The sequence below is a fragment of the Schistocerca cancellata genome, chromosome 5 (genome assembly GCF_023864275.1).
Source record: "Schistocerca cancellata isolate TAMUIC-IGC-003103 chromosome 5, iqSchCanc2.1, whole genome shotgun sequence".
NCBI classification, from domain to species: domain Eukaryota; kingdom Metazoa; phylum Arthropoda; class Insecta; order Orthoptera; family Acrididae; genus Schistocerca; species Schistocerca cancellata.
Window position 1 is genome coordinate 764,458,797 of NC_064630.1, and position 19,980 is coordinate 764,478,776.

The following is a 19,980-nucleotide window of genomic DNA, read 5'->3' on the forward strand; positions in this document are numbered from 1 at the left end:
ATTCTTGGTATCGACTTTATTTATACTGAGTGTTTGGTCCCTTTTGGACATAATCCATGTAAAAGTTCAGTTTCTGAGCTTTGGAATGCATAATGCTATTTCCGTATACAACAAAGCAAATTTTAGTAACTGTCAAGTTATCAGCAAAATACATGCCAGATATGGGAGGAAGAGGAGGGCTGAGAGGAAACAGAGACAAAGCTGGACAAAGAAGGAAAGCTGATAAGCAGAGATTGAGAGTTACTTGGTGACTCAGATAATTCTTCCTGTTCTCCGAGAGCTCATTAAATTGTTACTTCTTGCAAATGGAGTATTGTTATAATGGAACATTTGTTTAGTGAACCATTAGAGATAAGTGCGCAAACTTGTTATTGTTTGTGCAACATTATTTGTGAACTATTAGAGACAAAGACTTACAGATTTCGTTGTTTGTATAATGCTTCAATTTATAGATTGAATCATAGCCTTCCCTTAATATGTTATGAAGTAAAAGATGAGTACCAATAGAAGCCAAAGTGAAACAAATTGTGAAAATTTTTGTATTTAATCTTCATTTACTATATTGTACTGAAATTTCAATTCCTGAATATTACGTTCCAATTCCACTTCTAAGCGTGATAAAAATAATAATTAACAAGAACTTTCACAGGGCCACGCCCCTTTGTTGTTCTGTATTTCATCATGTTATTTATTTCTTCAGTGCTTTTTTCCAGTTTTATGCAGTCACAACGTGGAGAATATTTCTGTGTTTAGCAGATCCAGAACTTCTACAAAAACGTGTGCATGGAAAAATTCAAAATCCTAATGAAAGCTAGAACCCTCTGACAAGAAAACCATACCCCAAGACAACATTTGTTTCCGCAGCTACTGATTAAGTTGCAGCGTATGATGCACGTTTTGTTTTTAACTGTGCTAACCTTGGCAGGCTACGGACTCTACAGAGGCTAGGATTTGATGGAGGAGCTTTCACACTGTAAATATTGAAGGAAATCGATAACAGGAGAATTGATGGAGCTGCATTACTGTTATTTGAAAAACAGTTTCATCTAAAACTCCAAACAAAGAAAAGACTGCTTAAGGATGAAGAGGTGAATGTTTATGGTTTGTAGTAACTCATACAGATAAGGTAAGGTCTAATACAAACACTGTCAAATCTTTGATTCAGGTTTCCCGTAACTTACATTTTGGCAACTTTACGTACCTTTTCATCACAAACCTCTGACATTATAGTTCTTAAATTTGGCATGCAATTAGTCAATAGTAGAGTGAAACATCCTGTGGAAGGAATTTTCGTTGGAACAGTAAGGCATTTATTAAGAGCAAAGCCATAAGATTTGGTAATTTTTTTTACAGAAATTTAGCAAGATTATTTCAGTTATTCAACTCCCAAAAAGTTATTATCTGAAGAAGGATCACTAGTGTGCTGAATTCTCTTTAAGAAAAGCAAAGTATTTTTGTGGTGAATAGTTTGTAAGAGACAATGCTACTTAAATTTAGCGAAAAAAGCTATAGGAGGGTCTAGGTTCCATAAAGTGTTGTGGCAAAACTGTTCTTTTCAGGTTTATTGGATTGAGTTGTGGCAACTGCAACTCAAATTAATGAATCACAAATGAGGCAAACAAAATAACACTTTGTCTCCTGTAGTTTCCAATGTCTGAAGTCTCTTTTCCTTTCCATCCTTCTCTAGGCTTTAAACTGCAGAAAGGACCTACTAATAAACTGAAAAAAGTGACATTGGTCAGCAAACCAGCACCCACAGCGATTCTTGCTGATTTCTTAATGGTAATAATACTAAATAAGAAATACATGTTAAGTAAGAAATTGTTACTCAGTTACACGAAACATAAACTGAAAAAATAGAATTAGATACGTAAATTTATAGTTCAGTTTTACCTAACTGTAAGAAGTTTTAAAATTATATGCGTAAAATCAAATGGTGACAGTGATTATTGAAAGAGCATTGTATCTGCATGTTCACAAAATAATAGCTATTAAGAATGACATCCCATACTTTCTAGTCGCTATGCTATGTAGTAAAACAACAAGTTGTTCTTTAATCCAGTCGAAAAATACATACGTTCTGTTGTAATTATATGAAATGTAACACGGAATAAATCCTCTTTGTTATGTCGAACTCTGTACCATTACAAAGGTTGCTTTATGACGCGCATTATTTTTTTCTTGTTATTTTTTATCTAATAAGTGTACCAGAAATTTCAATAAAGCCACGAATACATCGGGGATTCTGGGTCTGAAGATGTAGAGAGAAAGGAACATTGAAAAGAAAGTACGTGCTGAAGATGCTTTTCGCATTGGCGTCCTTTATTTATCTATTGTGTATTCTGCGACTGCTTGTCACCATTTGTCTCCGACTGGTTCCTCGTGGCTGAAAGTGCATTCTGCAACAGAAGGAATGAAAAGAAACTCAGAAAGGTAATTATTAGAGTTAAATATTAAGGATGCAATTATTCTAAAACAGTTTAGGTAAGACAGTTCATTACAGTATGATACGAAGATTGGAACTTAAATAGTGGCAACTAAGAGTACTTATACACAACCGATACAAAAAGAGTTATATGTTTGCACCTGTTACTGACCTTCAAAGGAGTCATCAGCGTTGCGTAGAGATCGTTGCCAGCGATATGGAAGGCGTAGTACACTGTCAGCAGAGCCTGTTCTGTTGATGGTGCGAATGGAGGGGTCTACTGCCTGTGGAATCTCTGGAACAGTTCTGAAGCGAATGCCACGAAGTGGTTCCTTCATCTTCGGAATAAAACCAAAGTCACAAGGACTTACGTCCGGGGAGTATGGAGGATGGTACAGTACTTCCCAGTCCCATCGACAGAACAGAGCAGCCACAGCTTGCGCTGTATGCGCCCGCGCATTGTCGTGCAAAATGATGGGTGGGTTGCGCAGAAAGCGTTGCCGCTTCCTTCGCAAAGCTGGTCGCAGTTGACTTAAGTCCTTGTGACTTTGACTTGATTCCGAAGATGAAGAAACCACTTCGTGGCATTCGCTTCAGAACTGTTCCAGAGATTCGACAGGCAATAGACCGCTCCATTCGCACCATCAACAGAACAGGCTCTGCTGACGCTATACTACGCCTTCCACATCGCTGGCAACGGGTGCTACACAACGATGGTGACTACTTTGAAGGACAGTAACAGGTGCAAACATATAACTCTTTTGCATCGGTTGTGAATAAATAGATGCCACTATTTAAGTTCCAACCTTCGTACTTGATTAATGGTTGTAAGTAGTGGAGCCCGTATCACATATTTATTTATTAAGTACACGAATCAACATATGAAAAATATATTATTAAGATTAGTATCGTCTGCTGAAACTTTCTACGTTGTATTGATTTTAGTCTGAGCTTAGTATTATATTTTGCAGTGGGTCTCACAGGAGTTATCTAGTGTATTAATGTACACGATTTGCTGAACATTTCTTGATCCCTAACAAAATGGGGATCAGGGGGCAGAGGACGCAAGCTCCAGACTTCACGTGAGTTGTTATTGGATGAGGACTGATGTGAGGGAACAATCTTCATTTTCTTCACGCAGTGCTGTATGGCCTTTTTTGTTTTGCACAGCACGTCTGTAAAATTTGCGTTTAGAAACAGTACGCCTTTCCCGTCTTGTTTTGCACAGCACGTCTAAAATTTACGTTTAGAAACAATACGCCTTTCCCATCTTGCATCATTGGTACAAATGTGCAATAGATGTTACTTAATGTTTGCCTATCCTGACCATTACTCTGTTTTTCATCTGTAGTCACTTGCTGAAAGACATATTTCCACTTCAGTTACAAATAGTCAATAGATATTCTCGTCAAGACTTTCCATTCCCTTGCTTCTCGAGGCCAGTGACACCCCCAGAAGCGGATGCAGAAACAAAATGATATTTCTCGGACTGAGGGATCGAGTGAAATTTACTAAGAACTTGGCAGTGTGAATGGACCCACTCATCAACTCATCAGTACGACTTTGCACTCCCTCCGGCCTGGATGCACGCACTGATTCGGTTGGGAAGGGCGTCATGAAGCAGTTGTATCCGCTGCTGAGGCAAGCTGGCCCAGAAGCGCTGTAACTGGTCCTTGACATTCCGGATACTAGCCTGGAATAGGGTTGACGTTCGAGCTGCCCCCCACCCGCCCGCCCCTCCGCCACGTCCTGTCGGAGACAAATGTAGGGATCTTAGCGGCCGCGGGCGTATCTCAGTATCACAGTTCTTAGAGATATGTGCCATGTGCGGACGAGTATTGTCCTGTTGAAAAATGGCGACACGATACTGTCTCACGAGAATTAAAAGACGAGGACGTAGGATGTCCGTGACCTACCGTCGTGCCGTGAGAGTTCCCTCTACCAGCCTAAAGTCGTACTCAATGGCTCGCCACACCATTACGGCAGGAGTGACACCGCTGTATAATTCAAAAACATCGGAGGAATGGGACCTCTCCGCAAGTCGTCGCTACACTCACCGACTGTGGTCATCCAGGGTGGTAAATGCAAATGTCGTGTGACCAGGGCCTCCAGGGCCAGGGCCACCACACCAATACAAAGGCAGTCTATCGTAGAGGGATCGAGTGAAATTTACTAAGAACTTGGCAGTGTGAATGGACCCATTCATCAACTCATCAGTACGACTTTGCACTCCCTCCGGCCTGGATGCACGCACTGATTCGGTTGGCAAGGGTGTCATGAAGCAGCTGTATCCGCTGCTGAGGCAAGCTGGCCCAGAAGCGCTGTAACTGGTCCTTGACGTTCCGGATACTAGCCTGGAACAGGGTTGACGTTCGAGCTGCCCCCCACCACCCGCCCCTCCGACACGTCCAGTCGGAGACAAATGTAGGGATCTTAGCGGCCGCGGGCGTATCTCAGCATCACTCAGACAGTTCTTAGAGATATGTGCCATGTGCGGACGAGTATTGTCCTGTTGAAAAATGGCGACAAGATACTGTCTCACGAGAATTAAAAGGCGAGGACGTAGGATGTCCGTGACCTACCGTCGTGCCGTCACAGTTCCCTCTACCAGCCTAAAGTCATACTCAATGGCTCGCCACACCATTACGGCAGGAGTGACGCCGCTGTATAATTCAAAAACATCGGAGGAATGGGACCTCTCCGCAAGTCGTCGCTACACTCACCGACTGTGGTCATCCAGGGTGGTAAATACACTCTTGGAAATGGAAAAAAGAACACACCATACTTGCTCCGGACACTGCGAGAGGGCTGTACAAGCAATGATCACACGCACGGCACAGCGGACACACCAGGAACCGCGGTGTTGGCCGTCGAATGGCGCTAGCTGCGCAGCATTTGTGCACCGCCGCCGTCAGTGTCAGCCAGTTTGCCGTGGCATACGGAGCTCCATCGCAGTCTTTAACACTGGTAGCATGCCGCGACAGCGTGGACGTGAACCTTATGTGCAGTTGGCGGACTTTGAGCGAGGGCGTATAGTGGGCATGCGGTAGGCCGGGTGGACGTACCGCCGAATTGCTCAACACGTGGGGCTGAGGTCTCCACAGTACATCGATGTTGTCGCCAGTGGTCGGCGGAAGGTGCACGTGCCCGTCGACCTGGGACCGGACCGCAGCGACGCACGGATGCACGCCAAGACCGTAGGATCCTACGCAGTGCCGTAGGGGACCACACCGCCACTTCCCAGCAAATTAGGGACACTGTTGCTCCTGGGGTATCGGCGAGGACCATTCGCAACCGTCTCCATGAAGCTGGGCTACGGTCCCGCACACCGTTAGGCCGTCTTCCGCTCACGCACCAACATCGTGCAGCCCGCCTCCAGTGGTGTCGCGACAGGCGTGAATGGAGGGACGAATGGAGACGTGTCGTCTTCAGCGATGAGAGTCGCTTCTGCCTTGGTGCCAATGATGGTCGTATGCGTGTTTGGCGCCGTGCAGGTGAGCGCCACAATCAGGACTGCATACGACCGAGGCACACAGGGCCAACACCCGGCATCATGGTGTGGGGAGCGATCTCCTACACTGGCCGTACACCACTGGTGATCGTCGAGGGGACACTGAATAGTGCACGGTACATCCAAACCGTCATCGAACCCATCGTTCCACCATTCCTAGACCGGCAAGGGAACTTGCTGTTCCAACAGGACAATGCACGTCCGCATGTATCCCGTGCCACCCAACGTGCTCTAGAAGGTGTAAGTCAACTACCCTGGCCAGCAAGATCTCCGGATCTGTCCCCCATTGAGCATGTTTGGGACTGGATGAAGCGTCGTCTCACGCGGTCTGCACGTCCAGCACGAACGCTGGTCCAACTGAGGCGCCAGGTGGAAATGGCATGGCAAGCCGTTCCACAGGACTACATCCAGCATCTCTACGATCGTCTCCATGGGAGAATAGCAGCCTGCATTGCTGCGAAAGGTGGATATACACTGTACTAGTGCCGACATTGTGCATGCTCTGTTGCCTGTGTCTATGTGCCTGTGGTTCTGTCAGTGTGATCATGTGATGTATCTGACCCCAGGAATGTGTCAATAAAGTTTCCCCTTCCTGGGACAATGAATTCACGGTGTTCTTATTTCAATTTCCAGGAGTGTATAAATGTCGTGTGACCAGGGCCTCCAGTCGGGTAGACCGTTCGCCGGGTACTAGTCTTTCGATTTGACGCCACTTCGGCGAATTGTGCGTCGAATCCAGGGTGGTGTAGTACTGCGTTTCAGCACTGAGCACAACGCGACGCCATTCATCAGTAGTCCCTATTCCTTGCCACCACACCAATACAAAGGCAGTCTATCGTGTTGTAGTGTTAAGAGCAGTCTGTGCATGAGACGGTAATTCCGTGGTCCAAGTGCTGCTATACTCTGATTAGTGAAGCAGGATGATACAATAGTTCCAGGGAGTCCATTATTTGTTCTGATATGGCAGGTGCACACGTGAAGGAGCTATGGTGTGATTGGTGCACTATAAGAGGATCCTCCCTTGTGGTGGTCACACGTGGTTGACTGGAGCCTTGGCGGCGAGTACGACTGCCCTCATACTCCCACGCAATCCAACATCGGGTCAGCGACACATCCGAATGCCTCAAATATCTACATTCAACTGCCAAAGAAACTGGTATTGGCATGACCATTCTAAAAGAGAGATATGTAAACAGGCAGACTACGGCGCTGCGGTCGGCAACGCTCATATAAGACAACAAGTGTCTGGCGCAGTTGTTAGACCGGTTACTGCTGCTACAATGGCAGGTTATCAAGATTTAAGTGAGTTTGGATGTGATGTTATAACCGGCACAGGAGCAATGGGACACAGCATCTCCGAGGTAGCGATGAAGTGGGGGATTTTCCCGTACGACCATTTTACGAGTGTACCGTGAATATGAGGAATCCGGTAAAACAAAGTCTCGGACATCGCAGTGGCCGGAAAAAGATCCTGCAAGAACGGGACCAACGACGACCGAAGAGAATCGCTCATCGTGACAGAAGTGGAACCCTTCTGTAGATTGCTGCAGATATCAATGCTGTGGCATCAACAAATGTCAGCGTACGAACCATTCAACGAAACGCCACGTCTGGGTCCCTCAACGCCGACATTGGACTGCTGATGACTGGAAACATGTTGCCTGGTCGGACGAATCACGTTTGTATCGAGCGGATGGGCGTGTACGGGTATGGAGACAACGTCACGAATCCATGGACCCTGCATGTCAGCAGGGGACTGTTCGAGCTGGTGGAGGGTCTGTAATGGTGTGGGGCGTGTGCAGTTGGAGTGATATGGGACCCCTGATCCGTCTACATACGACTCTGACAGGTGACGTGTACATAAGCATCCTGTCTGATCACCTGCATCCATTCATGTCCATTGTGCATTCCAACGGACTTGGGCAATTCCAGCAGGACATTGCGACACTCCACACATCCAGAATTGCTACACAGTGGCTCCAGGAAGACTTTTCTATGTTTAAACACTTCCGTTGGCCGTTAAATTCTCCAGACATGAACATTATTGAGCATATTCGGGATAGCTTGCAACGTGCTGCTCAGAAGAGATCTCCACCCCCTCGTACACTTACGGATTTATGGACAGCCGTGCAGGATTCATGGTATCAGTTCCCTCCAGCACTACATCAGACATTAGTCGAGTCAATGCCACGTCATGTTGGGCACTTCTGCGTGCTTGCGGCAGCCCTACGCGATATTAGGACGTATACCAGTTTCTTTGGCTCTTTAATGTCTATATCGCACGATTCTACGAGCCGGCTCCGACAATGAGGCCCCTTTCAATAGATATCAGGCGCTGACAGTGTTGTCTCGCGAGTACACTGAATGTTCGTATCCTTGGCAGTGACCATTCAACATCACACGCTGAAACATCCCGTACATACGCTACCACACCTGGTAACATCACTAAACACGAACAACACTAATTCACTCTGGTGTTCGCTCTACACCTCACAAAGACTTACGATTCTAATCATGTACATAGCTGCCGATGGTACGTAGGTGTACGACTTTACACGGACGTCCAACCATTTCTTCTGAGTGCTTCGCTTTTTTTGCCAGGTAGTATGTGATGTGAGCACCTCAGTGGAGATCTGCCAATGAATTGGCTTACAAGAGAAATTTTAAGACTTTCCTGTAATCTGTCGCAAAATCTCAAGAATTTTGTCTGTAGCTATTATCCTATCACTCATTTGCGGACATCGTTGGTTCTTGGCGGTGGACATTCTTATGTGGTACGTGGTACGGATGACCTTGGCAGCTGCAAACACTACCATCCTTAATCTGTTGACCATATTAACAACTGGAAGCGCTTCCTATATCAAACAACAGACAAGAGTGCCCATTTCAGCTTATCTGCGTTCAGCTGTTCTGGCGGTGAAATGGCAAGGAACATATGACGATGACAGAAGCAGAAACTGTCCAGTACACATGGATCGGCATGACAGCCGTTTGTGAGATAACTGCAAATGTATGGTTACGAGCTGCCACTAACTGCAATACGATAACTGAAGTGTGAAAGTGCCAAATCTCATATTTATGAGAAGAATAAAAAAAATATCTTTTTGTAGATAACTTATAAGGGATAGCCAAATAAAGATGAGACAGATTGAACAAAGTTTATTATTTCGAAAGTAATTGCCACAGTTTTCAATACATTTATTCTGCTGTGAGACAAGACAGTGATGTGTGTACCCAGGCGTGCATCTCTTCCCCTGAAGCAAATCGACGGCCACGAATGTCTTTCTTCAGGGATCAAAAACTATGGAAATCGCGTGGGGTGAGATCGGGACTGTATGCGAACTGAATATACGTCCTAAACTCCTTTCCCCCTCCTTTCTATTCACTCCCCTCTCCCTCTATGTCCTCGTATCCTTCCTTCTGATCTGGAGTCTTGTTTACTGTTATTGAAAACGAAATTTTCATTAGGAACTGTAGTGACTTAAAATGAAGGGGTAAATCGATTGACATCATTGGTACACTGGACATGAGTCAGACTTCCTGTGCTGCCCGACCTATGAGGATAGTAACTTCAATGGCAGTATTCAGCATAGTTTTAATCCCCAAATAGGTAGGATTACAAATTTTCGCACGGTTCAGATTCCGTAGTAACATCCTAATCATAAGCCGATGAACAATAAATACAAATTTCATGCTTTCTGTAAAACCGACGGCAAAAATGAAATGTGTATAAATTATTTGTTTGGAATTATACACTACTGGCCATTAAAATTGCTACACCACGAAGATGACGTACTGCAGACGCGAAATTTAACCGCCAGGTAGAAGATGCTGTGCTACGCAAGTGATTGGCTTTTCACAGCATTCACACAAAGTTGGCGGCAGTGGCGACACCTACAACGTGCTGACATGAGGAAACTTTTCAACCGATTTCTCATATACAAACAGCAGTTGACCGGCGTTGCCTGGTGAAACGTTGTTGTGATGCCTCGTGTAAGGAGAAGAAATGCGTACCATCACGTTTCCGACTTTGATAAAGGTCGGATTGTAGCCTATCACGATTGCGGTTTATCGTATAGCGACATTGCTGCTCGCGTCGGTCGAGATCCAATGAGTGTTAGCAGAATATGGAATCGGTGGTTTCAGGAGGGTAATAAGGAACGCCGTGCTGGATCCCAACGGCCTAGTATCACTAGCAGTCGATATGATAGTCATCTTATCCGCATGGCTGTAACGGATCGTGCAGCCACGACTCGATCCCTGAGTAAACAGATGGGGACGTTTGCAAGACAACAACCATCTGCACTAACAGTTCGACGACGTCTGCAGCAGCATGGACTATCAGCTCGGAGACCATGGCTGCAGTTACCCTTGACGCTGCATCACAGACAGGAGCGCCTGCAATGGTGTACTCAACGACGAACCTGGGTGCACGAATGGCAAAACGTCATTTTTTCGGATGAATCCAGATTCTGTTTACAGGATCATGATGGTCGCATCCGTGTTTGGCGACATCGCGGTGAACGCACATTGGAAGAGTGTATTCGTCATCGCCATACTGGCGTATCACCCGGCGTGATGGTATGGGGTGCCATTGGTTACACGTCTCGGTCAACTCTTGTTCGATTTGACGGCACTTTGAACAGTGGACGTTACATTTCCGATGTGTTACAACCCGTGGCGCTACCCTTCATTCGATCCCTACGAAACCCTACATTTCATCAGGATAATGCACGACCGCATGTTGCAGGTTCTGTACGGGCCTTCCTGGATACAGGAAATGTTAGACTGCTGCCCTGGCCAGCACATTCTCCAGATCTCTCACCAATTGAAAACGTCTGGTCAATAGTGGCCGAGCAACTGGCTCGTCACAATACGCTAGTCACTACTCTTGATGAACTGTGGTATCGTGTTGAAGCTGCGTGGACAGCTGTACCTGTACACGCCATCCAAGCTCTGTTTGACTCAATGCCCAGACGTATCAAGGCCGTTATTACGTCCAGTGGTGGTTGTTCTGGTTACTGATTTCTCAGGATCTATGCATCCAAATTGCGTGAAAATGTAATCACATGTCTGTTCTATTATAATATATCTGTCCAATCAATACCCGTTTATCATCTGCATTTCTTCTTGGTGTAGCAATTTTAATGGCCAGTAGTGTAAATAAGGAGACAGAATATTCAGGTCCCTGCGATGGAGGTCAGAACTGCGATGCCCAGCATCTTTTGTTGTAGCTGATCTAGAGAAACATTTAAGGAACACGGACGCCCAGAATTGAAACGGGAAAGCATTAGGGGGCGGCATAAAGCGCGTTAATGAAACCACCCCTTTCCTTGGGGCGTTGATTCCCACGCAATCCGCGGTGGAAATCGACGGTTGGCAGAGCGACAAGTAGACGTTTAAGCTAAACCCTTGTGGGTTGTCACGCCGCTTCGCATTTCCTTCTAAAATAATCGACATTTCGACCCCTCTGATCGGATCTTCTTCAGGACGTCTGGGTGCCCACTATTGCTATAACACTGTCAGAGACCAGTGTCGCGTTGTCTTATAAAGGTGAGTTTTCCCGCATGTTTACTGGAGAAAACGACAGTGGTCTCGGACGGTGTTATAGCAGTAGTGGACACCAAAACATCCTGAAGAAGTTCCTAGAAGAGGGGTCGAAACGTCGATTATTTTAGAAGGAAATACCAACTTCTACTTCTTCTACTAACCTAGAAGATTTTAACGTCTACGAAAGCCTGAAAACGCTTGTATGGGAAGACGTTCTTCACAACCTCTGATACTACCGACCCGTTCGGACGTTTCAGCCCTTCTCTATGAAATCGTGGGGCTGCATAGCCAAATAGTCCTCAGGCTTTTTCAGTGCTCCTGTTTCATGCCCTCTTGTGGCAGCAAAGGGTCCCTCTTTGACTCCTTATTAAGTATTTTAAAAATGTGTCTTTACAGAGAAAACCTGCAATATACTCCAAGGCGCCTGCAGGCAGCCAGCTGAACTCGGGAGTGTGAGAAGTGGTTGCCTAGCTGCAAGCGACTCAGGCTGCTCCGTAGATTTTTTCTGAAAAGGTACATGAAGGCTTTCCCGAACTGGGGGGAGGTCTTAGCGGAACCCTCAGCGGTTTTATTCTCGCAGGTGTCAATGTCGCACCCTCTGTGATTACTCCACAGGAGGGTATGAGACAAGAACACAAGAAAAGCATAAGAATCCCTTTCTGCTTCGAAAGATGTTCAGATTTCGTCGAATGATTTCGAACGTTCCTAGTAGTTCCACCATGTACACGAGAGCAAATATTGCAGCCGCTCTGCAATCCAAAGGGGTGCGATCGCGTTCAATGGCGATGCAGCCCCTCAACGTTCATAGACAAAGGCTGAAACGTCCGAGGGTGTCAGGAGTGTCGAAGGTTGTGTAACAACTGCTTATCTTTACAGGTGACAATTATTGAACTACACTCCTGGAAATTGAAATAAGAACACCGTGAATTCATTGTCCCAATAAGACACATTCCTGGGGTCAGATACATCACATGATCACACTGACAGAACCACAGGCACATAGACACAGGCAACAGAGCATGCACAATGTCGGCACTAGTACAGTGTATATCCACCTTTCGCAGCAATGCAGGCTGCTATTCTCCCATGGAGACGATCGTAGAGATGCTGGATGTAGTCCTGTGGAACGGCTTGCCATGCCATTTCCACCTGGCGCCTCAGTTGGACCAGCCTTCGTGCTGGACGTGCAGACCGCGTGAGACGACGCTTCATCCAGTCCCAAACATGCTCAATGGGGGACAGATCCGGAGATCTTGCTGGCCAGGGTAGTTGACTTACACCTTCTAGAGCACGTTGGGTGGCACGGGATACATGCGGACGTGCATTGTCCTGTTGGAACAGCAAGTTCCCTTGCCGGTCTAGGAATGGTAGAACGATGGGTTCGATGACGGTTTGGATGTACCGTGCACTATTCAGTGTCCCCTCGACGATCACCAGTGGTGTACGGCCAGTGTAGGAGATCGCTCCCCACACCATGATGCGGGGTGTTGGCTCTGTGTGCCTCGGTCGTATGCAGTCCTGATTGTGGCGCTCACCTGCACGGCGCCAAACACGCATACGACCATCATTGGCACCAAGGCAGAAGCGACTCTCATCGCTGAAGACGACACGTCTCCATTCGTCCCTCCATTCACGCCTGTCGCGACACCACTGGAGGCGGGCTGCACGATGTTGGGGCGTGAGCGGAAGACGGCCTAACGGTGTGCGGGACCGTAGCCCAGCTTCATGGAGACGGTTGCGAATGGTCCTCGCCGATACCCCAGGAGCAACAGTGTCCCTAATTTGCTGGGAAGTGGCGGTGCGGTCCCCTACGGCACTGCGTAGGATCCTACGGTCTTGGCGTGCATCCGTGCGTCGCTGCGGTCCGGTCCCAGGTCGACGGGCACGTGCACCTTCCGCCGACCACTGGCGACAACATCGATGTACTGTGGAGACCTCACGCCCCACGTGTTGAGCAATTCGGCGGTACGTCCACCCGGCCTCCCGCATGCCCACTATACGCCCTCGCTCAAAGTCCGTCAGCTGCACATACGGTTCACGTCCACGCTGTCGCGGCATGCTACCAGTGTTAAAGACTGCGATGGAGCTCCGTATGCCACGGCAAACTGGCTGGCACTGACGGCGGCGGTGCACAAATGCTGCGCAGCTAGCGCCATTCGACGGCCAACACCGCGGTTCCTGGTGTGTCCGCTGTGCCGTGCGTGTGATCATTGCTTGTACAGCCCTCTCGCAGTGTCCGGAGCAAGTATGGTGGGTCTGACACACCGGTGTCAATGTGTTCTTTTTTCCATTTCCAGGAGTGTATATGGAAAAACGTAAATTAGTTACCAACTACGGTGTGCACACGTTTTATCCAACATGTAAACGCCACTACAGACATTCGGATTTAGTTTATGACATGTTCGATATCCCTGCCATCATTGGCCATGATGTGGCTCAGACGAATAGCGAAATTATGCATAAGCCGCTGAAATGTCGATGCTGTCAATGACTTCCTGAATGGCTGTTTTCAGCTCAGCAATGGTTTTGGAGCTTGTTGTGTACATAGTTCCGCGTAGTCAGCACGTACACAACTTTCCCACTAGAGCGTGCCCCGCTAAGCACAACAGCGGAGGAGCAGCGCTCATCCGTCTCCACACTACGAGGTGGCGCTGTCTTAGAGACGGACCAAATTCTGCTTCCTCCGATCCGTGTATTAATATGTAACGTAGCCAATGAGATTGCTGCTAACGTAGAACCATTTCCCCTTGCGGATCACACTCGCGCAGTGATACCTGAACGCTCGAGGTATTATAACGAGTGTACAGACCTCCGATTAGTCAGTCTGCATTAGTCTGCATTTGTCTGTACCAGTCTATAGTCAAGTTTCAGTCTGCGCCTAATAAGATTATCATATTCCTGTACATAGCCATGAAGAGAAATGTATAGACACTTTGTCAAGTATCAGAGATGTGAGAATAAGATTAACGTACCAAGACCCAAAGGAACTTCAGATTGTCAATTGTAAATAGCATCTAGAACCAAGTTAGGTTATTTTTATGCTTGTTATTATTTTAATAAATGTGTGTGAAAATTAATCAAGTTCTGTTTAAAGTTGGTCACCGTCAATCTGCTACTCTAAGCGTGCAAGTGGTATTTCTATCGTCTGACTTAACAGCAGAAGATAAACACGCCACGATAGGACCACGAGACATATTGCTGACACTCGCCTACTTCGTTAGAGCGACAAGTCAAATAATCTTATGATGTGTGTACCGAAGGTCTTACAGTACGCACACCACAGAGCTATTGCTATACATCGTGTCTTTAATATAGCCGTACAAAAAGGAGTCACATGTGTTCAAATCCGGAGAATACGGTGGCCAATCGAGAGCCATGAGTGTGGCCTCTGGGTACCGCACAGCCAGAATGCGGTCCCGAAATTGCTTCGATGGGGTCGAGCCCCGTCTTGCATGAACCACATCTTGTCGAAATTAGGGTCACTTTGGATAACGGGGATGAAATCATCTTAAAAAACCTTCACGTACCGTTCGGCAGTCACTGTGCCATCCAGGAATATCGCACAGATTATTCTACGACTGGACACTGCGCACCACACAGCCACCCGTTGAGACTTCTCGATCGGGAAATATGGATTTTCAATACCCCAAATGCGCCAATTTTTTTCTGTTGACGAACCCATGGAAATGAAAGTGGGATTCGTCGTTAAACCAAACCATACTGCGCATACTTTCCCATCACGCCCCACGGCGAACAATGCAGTTAGAACGTCATAACGCAAACCGTTCAGAGGCGACGACGATTTTGTTTCATATACAGGGTGTCCAGAAAAGGGCTCCCTGATTTCAAAATTAAATATCTCGAAAACAAAGATCGATTGAGGAATGCAGTAAACGGTATGTTTATTGTAAAAGCTGTGAGAAGTTTATACAGCAGTTTGAATTAATAGTTACAAAAGCTGCTAACAGATGGCGCTGTACGCTGTACAGCTCATATCAGCATACATAAGTGAAATAATCGTATGAAAACAATCATTGCAAACAATCACATCACAATGTTTTCGCCGGCCGGTGTGGCCGTGCGTTTCTAGGTGCTTCAGTCTGGAACCGCGTGACCGCTACGGTCGCAGGTTCGAATCCTGCCTCGGGCATGGATGTGTGTGATGTCCTAAGGTTAGTTAGGTTTAATTAGTTCTAAGTTCTAGGCGACTGATGACCTCAGAAGTTAAGTCGCATAGTGCTCGGAGCCATTTGAGCCACAATGTTTTCAAAATGTTCACCATTGGCACTACACAGGTGGCGCAAACGAAGAATGAAATTCGCCATCACATTTCGTAGTGTCTCAACCGAAATAGATTCACATGCCACAGAGATCGCCGACTCAAGGTCGTCCAGCGTGGCGGGATGCTTCGGGTAGATCATGTCTTTCACTGTGCCCCACAAAAAAAGTCACAGGGAGTCAAATCCGGCGAATATGGAGGCCAATCCATGCCTGCACCAGTAAATTTGAGATATTCCAAAGCAATGACTCGATTCCTCAAGAAAGCGAAACACTTGTTCGCTCCGATGTGGTCGGGCTCCATCTTGCATAAACCATTCAGTACCTGGTCGATCCTCTAACGCTTGCTGTGTGGCGACAAATTGTTCCAAAATTGCAACGTAACGTGCACCAGTGACCGTTTCTCGAATGAAAAAAAGGGCCAATAATGCCTCTGCTGCATACTGCAGCCCACACAGTAACCCTAGGAGAATACAGGGGTTTCGTTTCACACCAATATGGCTTTTCGGAACCCCAAAATCGCCAGTTCTGCTTATTCACGTATCCATTCAGGTGGAAGTATGCTTCATCTGTAAACCAGATGCAGCCAACATCAAATCCTTCACTATCAATCATCGTGGGCATTTGATTAGCAAAGGCAATCCTTTGTTGAACAGCTCGTACGGGTATGGCCTGGTGCGTTTGAATTTTGAATGGAAACATGTGTAGGCTCTTCCTCAGTATTTTCTGCGTGGCGTGCTGGAACACTTCAAACCAGTTTCAGATGCAATTCTAGGGACGGATGACATTGGATTTCGCTGAATAATTCCAGAAACTGTGGCGATATTTTCAGGCATAACTGCGGCTTGCTTGCGGCCAACATGCCCCACTAGATCATCAGTTACGCTGCCTGTTAGTTGAAATTTTGCGAAGAGCGTACGAATGGTTTTCGCATTGGGTCGTTTTGGAACATTAAATCGTGCTTGAAAACTTCTCCTTGTTGCCGTAGGACTCTCTTCTAACCTGTGGTACGCTACCACCAGAAAAACGCGTTGTTCAATGGAGTACATGGTTTTAATCTCTTCCTTCGGTACGCTAACCTCCTTTCACGTTTCAATAGTGGAACTGATCGCTCTGGGCTTCGGATCACTATTTATACTAGGCATTACGTGTGGCGATTACAGCGCCATCTGTTAGCAGCTTTTGTAACTATTATTTGAAACTGCTGTATAAACTTCTTACAGCTTTCACAATAAACATGGCGTTTACTGCATTCCTCTATCGATCTTTGTTTTCGAGATATTTAATTTTGAAATCAGGGAGTCCTTTTCTGGACACCGTGTAGTTCAAAAATTGTCATCCTATATATAGCAGTACAGATATAGATAACCGCTACACCAGACGTCCGGGCGTAGATGGTCAGCGATAACAGCGTGAAGCCGTGGCGGGTCACTAGTCACTACATAAACCACGCCGCAGGCACTTGCTGCTCACGTTTACACTATCTGATCAAAAGTATCCCAACACACCTATGTAATACGAAATTAACCACTAGCTGTCACGACAGGTGGACCCACCATTATGAAAGGAGGCGCGGAGTAGCGCGCTGCAGGTGGACAGGCGGTAGCAGCAGAATGTGTCGGTCAGCAGAGCTCAGCGGCTGGGAACGTCGAACGGTCACTCGATGTCACCTGAGCAACAGATCCATCAGGAGCGTTCCAACCGCGGTGGATTAACGAGTTCAGTGTGCTGTCCAGCCTGGATGTGGTTTTTAGGTGGTTTCCCATATCCTAATAGGTGAATACTGGGCGGGGACCCAAGTTATACCTCAGTTACACGATTTGCAAACATTTAGAAAACTTCTACTCACTTTCTCATGAAAGACATGCAGGGAGTTGGGATAGATATATTCCGTCCCAGAGGTCAGGGGTGGCGATAGGAAGTGCATCTGGCCATTTCTTAAAGTAATCATGCCAAATCTGTAAATAGCCATCCTGAGCGTGTACTGATGTTGGACGAAGGCACAATCTACATCTACATCTACATTTATACTCCGCAAGCCACCCAACGGTGTGTGGCGGAGGGCACTTTACGTGCCACTGTCATTACATCCCTTTCCAGTTCCAGTCGCGTATGGTTCGCGGGAAGAACGACTGTCTGAAAGCCTCCGTGCGCGCTCTAATCTCTCTAATTTTACATTCGTGATCTGCTCGGGAGGTATAAGTAGGGGGAAGCAATATATTCGATACCTCATCCAGAAACGCACTCTCTCGAAACCTGGCGAGCAAGCTACACCGCGATGCAGAGCGCCTCTCTTGCAGAGTCTGCCACTTGAGTTTGTTAAACATCTCCGTAACGCTATCACGGTTACCAAATAACCCTGTGACGAAACGCGCCGCTCTTCTTTGGATCTTCTCTATCTCCTCCGTCAACCCGATCTGGTACGGATCCCACACTGATGAGCAATACTCAAGTATGGGTCGAACGAGTGTTTTGTAAGCCACCTCCTTTGTTGATGGACTATATTTTCGAAGGACTCTCCCAATGATTCTCAACCTGGTACCCGCCTTACCAACAATTAATTTTATATGATCAATATATGATCAATAAGAAGAAGAACTGTATTGCCAATGGAGAAATGCAGATGAGGTGATCTTGCGGTATGTGGCTGTTTTTCGTGGTTGGGGTGCAAGCCGTGCGTGGCTCGTGTTCGTGCCATCTCTTATTTAACATTCTGTTTTTGCCGTACTGCCCGCTCGTTATGTTAGTTTCAATTACTTGTGCCACGAGTTGCTGCTTTGCCTGCGCGTGAGCTGCAGCAGCAGCGCTTATCGATATAAGCCCTGCCGTATTATCTTTGCGCACTGCTATCACTTCCCGGTCGTCGTGTGTCGTCGAAGGGGTTGGAACTCGCCAGCAGTGGACTTCGGACCTGACAGTCGAACAGTTGGGACGCGGCAGAAGTTCGGTCGGGTTGGAGCGGCAGTGAGGTTTGGATAGCCATGACTCGCCCCACCGTTGCCGGCACACATGGCTGGGGACGGTCTTGGTTGAGCGTCGGTTGGTCGTCTTGCCGGACGACGTGTATTTCCTCGCCGATCGCTTATTGGTTGGCGGTGTGTGTCTTAACTCGTGGTTCGTCCTGGTGTTTGCACAGTCACTGCTTTTAGCATTGGTCGTGTTCTTCGTCCAAGTGCTGTCTCCGTGCTGATGTGTAGCAGTTGGTTGGTTGGCGCGGTCGTGTTGTAGCACCAGTGGGGAATGCAGCGCTAGGGAGGCGCGGATAGGCATCACTCGCCGATGATTGCCGAAACACATGATTTGAGTGGGGACGACTCTAGCTGATCGTCGGTCGGTCGTCTTGTCGGACGACGTATATTTGGCTGGCGATCGCTTATGGGTTGTCTGTGTGTGCCAACTCGTGATTCGTCTTCGTTTTGCTCAGTCACTGCTGTTAGCATTGTCTAGTTCTTCGTGCAAGTGTTCGTGAAACTGTGTGTAGTTTATGTGGTTTGACTGACAATTTATTTAAAGGTTGTCGGCGTACTGGCTCGGAAATAGTCGGTTGGCGTGGAGTAGCGAGGAAGGGCAGGATAGCCATCACTCGCCCGACGATTGCCGATGCACACGTTGGAGTGGCAACGACCTTGCTTGGCCGTTTGCTCGCTCGTCTGATTAGACGACGCGTATTCGTGTTGTCCACCGCTTATGGGTTGTCTGTGATCCGTTCTGGTTGTTGTTCCAGTCTCCGCTGTTAGCATCGTTTGAGTTTTGGTGCAAGTGTGGAGCGGAACATTTTGATCATTGGTCAGTTAACTGTCTGTCGGTTGGGTTGTCGGCGGATTGAAAATGGTTGGGCCGACTGCCTGTCACCTGAGTGAGTGTTTGTGTTTGAATTCCAGGCCAACGCTTGAACATCTGAGTGCCCTTGGGTGTACTGCCCTATTTTTTAAAATTTGGTCATGTTATTTGTACTTATATATACTCCTAGCCGTTTTTTGAATTAGAGTTGTTTTGTTGTAAAGGCCCTCAGCCTAGTTTAAAGTAGTTTTTCACGTAAGCCCTTTGGCATTTTAAAAATTTAATGTTGTTGAATTTTCAAGTCTTGCTCCTTCAGCCGAATTGAAGTTTGAGTTGTTTGCTCTTAAGGCCTTGAGCCTAAATTAAAGAGCTGTTTCACGTAAGGTCTTTGGTAATTAAAAAAAATTAATTTTATGGAGTTTTAAGTGTTAGACCT

General features: G+C 46.8%; 1 protein-coding gene across 1 annotated transcript in view; it reads right to left on the reverse strand.

Moving 5' to 3' along the window:
• Window positions 1-2,355: 2,355 nt before the first annotated feature.
• Window positions 2,356-19,980, reverse strand: part of LOC126188793 (uncharacterized) — a 56,725-nt gene continuing 39,100 nt past the window's right edge. Inside the window, exon 3 of the mRNA XM_049930407.1 lies at window positions 2,356-2,399. Coding sequence (XP_049786364.1) covers window positions 2,356-2,399 — 44 coding nt within the window. The remainder of the gene's footprint in view (window positions 2,400-19,980) is intronic.